Genomic DNA, 9,135 nt, shown 5'->3' on the forward strand with positions numbered 1-9,135 from the left:
CTCTCCAGCACCACCCCCCACTTTGAGACAAGATCTCACTAAGTATCCAGAGATGCCTGCCTGCCTGCCTGCTTTGGCCTCCTCAAAGTTGGGATTAAAGGTGTGTATCACCATACTTGGCTGATGTGTCTCAGATGATATTTTAAATCCCTAGTGGGGAAGCATCATGATCTAGTTTTCTTTAGACTCCCTATAGTACCTATCTCTCTCTTAAAGAGACCCAAGTACCATAGTAAATTGTATCAGTAAGCAAATTAAATGTACCTAGGCAGGATTATCTTTACAAAACCATCAAATGTATATAGCACCCATTACCTAAGAAAAAATTCTAAAGGAGAAAGGAGGGAAAAAACCTGCAACCCCAGGTATTTGGAGAGCTGAGTTAATACTACTTAAAGAACACTGCAATAAATATTCTATCTCGGAAAGGAGAAAAATGAGGCTTGTTGGTGCAAACCTTTCATCTCAGCACTAGGGAGGGGGGAAGCAGGTGGGCTACAGTTTGAGGCCAGCCTGGATCAAAAAGGAATAATGTAAGAAAGTAAAAAGAGCCTCTCTTAATTTTGGTTTTTCGAGACAGGGTTTCTCTGTAGCTTTGGAGCCTGTCCTGGAACTAGCTCTTGTAAGACCAGGCTGGCCTTGAACTCAGAGAGATCCGCCTACCTCTGCCTGGGATTAAAAGTGTGCACCACCACCACCCATTAAGAGGAAACAAACACAAAAGCTGGGTCTGACTCCTACACAATCTTAAACAATCTGGTGGCTAAAGCAAAGGGATATTGAGTTCAAGACTGGCCTAGGATACACATAGCGGGACTGTCCCCCCCAAAGAAAAAAACCCCACTGTGATTGGCAAATAATAGGTTTCAGAAGACAGGTGACATACACCTTTGATCCCAGACAGCTCGGGAGGTGGTAGTGGGCAGATCTGTTGAGTTTGAGGTCAGCCAGAGCTATTATATAGTGAAACCCATTCTCAAAAATGAATCAATTTCACTAAGCAAGGGACTTCTAAAACCTGTTTGAAAGGTACACTGTGATTCATTACAAAGTCCCATTAGCCATTTCTTGCTTAAAAAAAAAAAAATCAGAAACTTGGGGCTGGCATGAAGCTCAGTTGGTAGAACACAAGCAGTCCTGAGTCCAATCCCCAGCACTCCAGAAACCCGCATGATGATCATGCCTGTGATCCCAACTCTACTGTGGCAGAGGCAGAAAGATCAGAAAAGCAAATTCTTGCAACCTGCAGTTCAAGGTCAGTCTCCAAAAGCCTGAATCCCCACCTCAAAGAAAACAAAAAACAAAACAAAGCCAGGTATGAAGTCACTGACTAGAATCCCAGGACTTGGGAGATTGAGACAGGAGGATCTGAGGCCAGCAAGACTTTGCCTCAATAATAAAGATAGATAATTTGGAGGAAAGAAACCTTAAAATTTTTGTGTTATTTCAACTGCCAGAATATTCATTTATTATTGTAGAAGCATTCTGATACAGAAGCATCTAGGTTAAAAAGAACAGTTTGGGAGCCAGTGTGATGGCTCAGTAGTTAGAATGGTCACTCCTCTTCCCAGAACACAGGTTTGATTTCAAGCTCCTACATGGGGCCTCACAACTGTTCTGACCTCTTCCGGTTTCCCCAGGCACCAGACATACATTCCGGCTGAACACAAAGTAATTCACAGCATAGATGGCTGTGGTTAAAAATGAGTACTGAGCAGGGCGGTGGTGGTGCACGCCTTTAATCCCAGCACCCGGGAGGCAGAAGCAGGCAAATCTCTGTGAGTTTGAGGCCAGCCTGGTCTACAAGAACAACCCTGTCACGAAAAACCAAAAGAAAAAAAAAAAAAAAGAAAAAAAAGAAGAAGACTTGACTTTGATTAGCAATACCCACCTCGGGTGCTGCATAGCTGCCTGTGACCTCCAGCTCCAAGGGGACTGGTGTCTCTGGGCTCCGTGGGTAACCATATTCACATGGACTGGTAGACACACACACTCACACAAAATAGAAATAAATCTTGCCATTCTGGTCTACACATTGACTTCCAGGTCAGCCAAGGCTACAAGATGAGATTCTGTCTCAAAAAGCCAGTAAATACGCCAGGTGGTGGTGACACGTGCCTTTAATCCCAGCACTCAGGCAGGCAGACCTCTGTGGTTCAAGGCCATCCTGGTCTAAAGAAGAAGTTCTAGTCCAGGACTGTCTTCATCCCACAGCCAGGGCAGCAAGGGAGCAGTAAGGATTGTCTTCACAGCACCTCTCTAATAAGGGGAAAGCCAGCCTGTAGGTGGCAGTATAGCTGTTTCTCAGCAGAGGCACTTGTTTCTTAGGCAGCACAAACAAAACACAACTCTTTCAGAAGCATTAACAGTAGCTAATGAGAAGACTGAACAATTAAAAATGAGGACGGAGCTCGCTGAGGAGGTCTACAGGAGGCAGGCAGATTTGTGAGTTAGGGGCTCGTTCCTGGTCAGTCCGAGCTACACAGTAGGATCCCTGCCTGAGAACAAGGAGAGCATCCCCGGCTGGAAGAGCTAGCTCAGTAGTTAGGAACACCACTTGCTGCTTTCACAGAGGACCCAGGTTTGACTGCCAACACCCATGATGGCTCACAACCAACTGTAACTCCAGTTCAGGACCTGAAGCCTTCTTCTGGCCTCAGTGGCTACCAGGCATGCATGCAAAACATTCAGAGAAACACTCATTCACATTAAAAAGTAAATTATCTTTTCAAAACTAAAAAATAGGGGCTAGAGAGGTTAAAAAGCACTGGCTGCTCTTCCAGTGGTCCCTATTTCAACTCTTAGTACTCACACGATAGATCGCAGTCTATAACTGCAGTCCAATGGGATCCAACGTCCCCTTCTGGCATGCAAATAAACAACCATATACAAAGATAAATAATGTAGCACAAACAATAAAAACCCAGAGACAGATACTGAGGTTCAACCCGAAAACCAGAAAAGCAAAGCAGCCAAGCCACTAAAGAAGTCTTACCTCTACCAAGGCTGGGCAACAGCAGACTAAGCAGAGTCTGCCTCTCTCCCATTTTATATTCTCTCTAGTGCTGAGATGAAAGGCGTGTTGACTTCCTAGTATGGGGGATTAAAGGTGTAGGCCACCACCACCTGGATTGGTTTCTGCATTGCTATTGGGTAGCCTAGGGTGGCCCAGAACTCAGATCTGCTTTGTCTCCCAAATCCTGGGATTAAAAGTGTAGGCCACCTCTAATGGCTTAGTTCTGCCCTTCTGATCTTTAGGCAAGCTTTATTTACTACGGGGCTGGAGAGATGGCTCAGAGGTTAAGAGCATTGGCTGCTCTTCCAAAGGTCCTGAGTTCAATTCCCAGCAACCACATGGTGGCTCACAACCATCTGTACTGAGATCTGGCGCCCTCCTCTGGCATGCGGTCATACATTGAGGCAGAATGTTGTATACATAATAAATAAAGAAATCTTAAAAAAAAAACACTATAAAATAAATCTTAGAAAACAACAACATTCTTATCTAAGCAAGTAACTTTAAAGAGGGATATGCCCGAGGCTTAGAAAACACCCTTGAGGCCGGGTGGTGGTGGCTCACGCCTTTAATCCCAGCGCTTGGGAGGCAGAGGCAGGCGGATCTCTGTGAGTTCGAGACCAGCCTGGTCTACAAGAGCTAGTTCCAGGACAGACTCCAAAACCACAGAGAAACCCTGTCTGAAGGAAAAAACACCCTTGAGGGGCTGGAGAGATGGCTAAGAGGTTAAGGGCACTGCCTGCTCTTCCAAAGGTTCTGTGTTCAATTCCCAGCAACCACATGGTGGCCCCATAACCATCTGTAATGGGGCCTGGTGCCCTCTTCTGGTCTGCAGATACACACACAGACAGAACACTGTATACATAATATACATATATAAAGAAAGAAAAGAAAACACCCTTGAGGGGTGGTGCAGAGCCAGCTCAGCAGGTAGGAGCACAAAGGCAGTTGGGTTGGTAGCACCCACCCAAGGCAACTAACTCCTAAGGGCCGGTAATCCAGTGCAAGGGGAACCTGACACCTCAGGGCACTAGTACCTCCGGGCTGCGCCTTCTCTCAGGAGCAGGTGTAGCTACCAAGCACTCTGAAAAATATTATAAGGAACACGTCTGCAGTGAACTCACAGTGCACACTGAAGTCCATTTGCTGAAAGTCTGAATAAGGTAGTCCCAGAAAGAAAAACATTCTATCTAATAGGTCCTCTCTCCCTTTAGTAACTTACAAGTATACTTTAAAAAATTCAGAATGGATGCATGAACGTGTGTATGTAAATTCTACAATTTTAGCAGGGCGCTGGTGGCGCACGCCTTTAAGCCTTTAATCCCAGCACTCGGGAGGCAGAGGCAGGTGGATCTCTGTGAGTTCGAGACCAGCCTGGTCTACAGAGCTAGTTCCAGGACAGGCTCCAAAGCCACAGAGAAACCCTGTCTCCAAAAACCAAAAAAAAAAAAAAAAAAAAAAATCTACAATTTTAAGATTTTATTTTTATTTTGTGTGTTTTGCCTGCATGTATATCTGCATTGTATGCTAGCAGTACCAACAGAGGCCAAAAGATTTTCTGATACTGGAGCTACAGTCAGTTGTTAGCCACCTTGTGGGTGCTGGAAATCAGACCTGGATCCTCTGGTCGGGCAGCAAGGAAGTGCTCTTAACCACTGGGCCATCTCTCCAGCCCCAGTGCATTTTAAACGGAGGCAGAAAATTCTTGAAGTCCTATAAAAGAGTTGTATCAACATCAACTGGAGCATTTTTTAGTTATACAGGGCACTGAGAAAGAGCCCTGCAGGTATAACAGAACTCCGCTTCTCTCAAAGCTCAAAGTCTAGAACAAAGATTTCAGAGTTGTTATTCCTCTGTTCAAAGAAGACTTTAAGAGATCATGTTGTTGGCAGCTAGAACAGAAAACAATGTCAAGCATTTACAACTAAAGCATATCAAATAACCTGTGGTTTCTAATTAGGCTGGTGTGGTCAAGACATCATCCTGCCTCCAACTAACTACCAACCAGCAGGAGAAGAGATGCAACTATCAAGGGCTCTACGTGCCACCATAAGGGGCTCTACAATTTTAAAGATGACTAGGCTAAGCAAAGGCTGTGGAGAAGGGCACTTCTTTGACACCAGCCCTAAGACAGAAGCAGGAATATCTCGGAGTTCAAGGCCAAGTGCTGTGTAGTGAGACCCTGACTTCCTGGTTTTATCTGCACTTTCCAAACACTATTTATTACTATAGATGTGGCCACTATGTGAAACTTTAAGTTTGTGTCTTGTTTGTTTCATTTTCTAATATAGCTAAACTAAGCCATCTTGCTGATCCTAAGCCTGCATCCTTTTTAAGTGTTCAGACCTTTTTCTTAAAATTTACCTCAGCTGGGAGGCCAGAATGAGTTCCAGGACAGCCAGAGATACAGAGAAACCATCTTGGAAAAACAAAAACACCTATAATTTTTTGAGACTGGACTGTCCTATGTACCCTAAGGCAGGCACATGAATTGCCATATTTCCTAGGCTAGTCTACAATTCAAGATTCTTCTGTCTTAGTCTCCCCAAGTCAGGATACTCAAAGTTTTGTGCATCTGTATGCAAGACTAGGGAAAGAAGCTCTCTGAGTCATCTCTCCAACCTCCAAAGAAAATTTCTTTTTAGACATAAAAGAAGCGTTCACAAACAACTTTTCCAAAACACCTAGAAAACTCCATTAATTCAATGAGCCTTACGGAGCTGGGCTTGGCCCAAGCTTAAAATTCAGCACTTAAAATCAAGGTCATTGCCTGGTGCTACATGCCCTTAATCCCAGTACTCCAGAGGCGATGGCGGGCAGGGATCTGAAGCCAGCCTGGTTCCAAGACAGCCAGGGATAACAGAGAAGCCCTACCTCAAAACAAACAACTGTCAAGGTAATTTCTGGCAACATAGAGCATTCAAGGTCACCCTGTGCTAAGATCCACTTTGTTTTTAAAGACCCTAAACCGGACAAGAAGGTACAGCACCAACCGGGAGGTGGTGGCGCACGCCTTTAACCCCAGCACTTGGGAGGCAGAGGCAGGCAGATCTCTGCGAGTTCGAGACCAGCCTGGTCTACGAGAGCTAGTTCCAGGACAGGCTCCAAAACCAGAAACCCTGTCTCGAAAAAACAAAAAAAAAAAAAAACAAAAAACAAAAAAAAAAAACAAAACAAAAAAAACTCAGCACCAGGGAAGCAGAGGCAGTAAGAATCTGTTAACCAGGCAGCAGCGGCGCACACCTTCAATCCCAGCACTCGGGAGGCAGAGGTGGGGGAGAGGATCTTTTGTGAGTTCGAGGAGGCCAGCCTGGTCTACAAGAGCTAGTTCCAAGAAAGGCTCCAAAGCTACAGAGAAATGCTACCTTGAAAAAACAAAAAAACTCTATATCTCTGTGTTAAAGTCAGCCTGGTCTACACAGTGTGTTCCAGGGCGGCCAGGTTACACAGTGAAACTCTGTCTCAAAAAATAAAAAAAATCAAATTTTAGAAGACCCTAAATGTAGGCTCTAAAAGACGTCTGGTAAGGAACTAGAAAAGAAGAAATAAGGAAAAGTAAAAGGAAAGCAGGGGAGAAGACAAGCTTATAATCAATCTCAGCCCTGGAGATCGATGCAGAAGGATCAAGGAGTCCCAAGTCATTCAGGGCCACAGAAGCTTCTTCATCACACACCCCACACGTTCCACAAAATAAAAAAGCGACTGTGGCAAGATGTCCTTGCTGATAAAAAACGATGGCAGAGTTTGATACCTGGAATCCACAGGAAAGTGAGAGATTAAAATTGACCCCTCTGACCTCCACAGGTGCTCTGTGGCCCGGGGACAGTATCCCACAGATTATCATACACACACTACCGATTACTTAAGAAAGGAAAATGTTGAAACAGAACTTTGCATAGAAGCAGGCATCTGACAGAATGATAAAGAAATCGATAATTAAATGTTATTTGGCAATGGGTATTCAGAACTAGACTAGATGAAGATAGTAGATGAGAAAAAAAGGTCAAGGTACTTAAAATTTCATTGAAGCCCGGGTGTTAATTAACACTTGCTATTTCAGCACTGGGAGGGTAGAGGCTGAAAGATGAAGTTCGAGGCCAGCCTGATCTACAGTGCAGTTCTAGTACAACCTTGCCTCAAAAAAGAAAAAAGACCAAAAGACCTTAGGATAGAAATCCCTCAGTTTCGTTGTTAAAGCCAACAACGAGTTCTTCGGTAGGATCAAACAGCCTTTTGCATTTGCCTATAAAATGTCCTTGTCGGACATAAAGTGGGTTTTCCTTTGGATTTTTTTTTAACCGATAGAAAAGCTTAACAGTCTCGCTTGATGGTTAAATCAGTATAGTCGGTGTGGTATCATACGCCTGCAATCCCCGCACTAAAGAAAAAGACTTGCCGAAAATTCTTGGGCAGTCAGGACTATATATAGGTCAACCTGGGCAACACAGCAAGGGTGTCTGTCTCAATAAAACACCCTCCCCCAAATCGTTAATACAACAAATACCCTTCAAAATTTATAGCAGGGGAAAAACATTTTTTTCATGCGTGCTGTATAGCCGCCACCTGATCATTCATTTTTCGAATAATTTCGTTTCGCTTACCAAACCAGAACCAACCCTCTCTCCTAGGATCTCTTTTCTCGCAAAGAGGATCGCCTCTCAAAGGGACAGTAACAATAATGGCAGTTCTTAAAAATCAAGGGTGGAGGAGGCTAACGCCGGCTCCGAACGCACGGTTCGGAGACAAAGCTCGGAACCGCCAGCCACCGACTACATACAAAGGAATACAAAAGCGGCTGCTCCCGGCGGGGCGGGGGTGCGCGGCGCCGAGAGCAGAAAAGACGTTACAAACGGATGGCCGGGCGCAGAGGCCCCGGGGCCGGCCGAGCTCGCCGGGACCCTCGCAGGAGCTCTCAGGGCGCCCGGAGGATCGTTGGAGCCCGACTCGCAGCGGCGAGCTCGCGCCGCATCCCGGGGAGGGGGACGCCGGTCCTCACCGCACGCACCGGAGCGCCGCTGGATAAGGGGTGGCGGCGGGACCGCCCCGCAGTCCGAGCCCGCAGTCCGAGCCCCGCAGCAATCCCGCCGACGACCTCCGCGGGGGTTGACGCAGCGATGCTCTGCGGCCGGGCGGCCGCTGCAGGGGACCCCGCGACGCCCGCCTCCGCCTCCTGCTCGGCCCCGCAGCCCCCGCCCTCCGCCGCGCCACGCAACGTCCTACCTGCAGGTGACCTGTTTCGTCCAGCCGCCGCCGCTGCCGTCGCTGCCGCCGCCCCCTCCGCCCGCCCCCGGGGACAGGGCAGCGACTGTGGGGATAGGGGTGAAGGAAGCCGCTGCCACCGCCGCCGCTGCCGCTCCTGCTCCTGATGTTGTGGCTGTTGTTCCGGGAGCCGCAGCCTCCGCCATTACTGTTTATCCCACACAGCAATGGCCCCGGAACTTCCGGGATCACATAGTTCCGGTCCGGCTGAGAGGGTGAGGACAGCGAAGGGAGGGGAGGGGAGGGGAGGGAGGCTGTGGAGCCCGAGCGCGCGCTCCGCTCTGTCCCCGCTCCGCGTCGCCGCTGTCTCCGAGCGCTCGGGCCTGGGGCACTGCGGGCTCCGCTGGCCGCCCGCGGCCCTCCCCCCGGCGATGCTGATTGGTGAGATCTCAGGCTCCGCCCGTAAGGGGCGGGGCCGCGCGCTAGCCAGGTGTGCTCGGATGCTCCAGACCTGAGCCACCAGAGGACCACAAACTAGAGCCGACCTCAAAGCCAATGGCTGATGAGGTAGCCGGTGCGGGGAAGGCCTGGGTGTGTGTCTGCTCTTTCCCTAATATGAACTGGATACCTATTGTGCTTCTCTCTCGGGAGGACAGTGGCCCCTATCTCACAGGGACTATCCGAATCCATGTTGTTGGGAGCACCAGGCAGGTGTGGAGGCTGACATCCGTAATCCCGGCACTCTGAAGGGTTGGCCATCAAAATCGCTGAAGTTCGAGGCTAACCCAGGCTACATAGTCCCTGTCAAAATAATAATAGTAATAATAGTAATTAAGTAAATAATGAAATTGTAATGTGAGGTATCCCATGTTTGTAATACGGGTGTTTGGGAAGCTAAGGGAAAAGGATCACAGGCTTGA

The 9,135-nt window shown here is 47.6% G+C and overlaps 1 protein-coding gene across 2 annotated transcripts in view; it reads right to left on the reverse strand.

The window, feature by feature from the left end:
- Mkrn1 (makorin ring finger protein 1) overlaps positions 1–8,614 on the reverse strand; it is a 26,068-nt gene extending 17,454 nt beyond the window's left edge. The window contains exon 1 of one of the 2 annotated variants that reach the window (XM_050148035.1): positions 8,237–8,614. In XM_050148035.1, coding sequence (XP_050003992.1) covers positions 8,237–8,421 — 185 coding nt within the window. In that variant the 5' untranslated portion in view covers positions 8,422–8,614. Of the gene's footprint in view, positions 1–8,021; positions 8,158–8,236 lie in introns of those variants that run through there. The other variant, XM_050148036.1, reaches the window with a different exon arrangement.
- Between the last annotated feature and the right edge of the window lie 521 nt (positions 8,615–9,135).

This window comes from Alexandromys fortis, unplaced genomic scaffold (assembly GCF_014885135.2).
Source record: "Alexandromys fortis isolate MF-2015 unplaced genomic scaffold, M_Fortis_MF-2015_v1.1 scaffold_57, whole genome shotgun sequence".
Taxonomy (NCBI): Eukaryota; Metazoa; Chordata; class Mammalia; order Rodentia; family Cricetidae; genus Alexandromys; species Alexandromys fortis.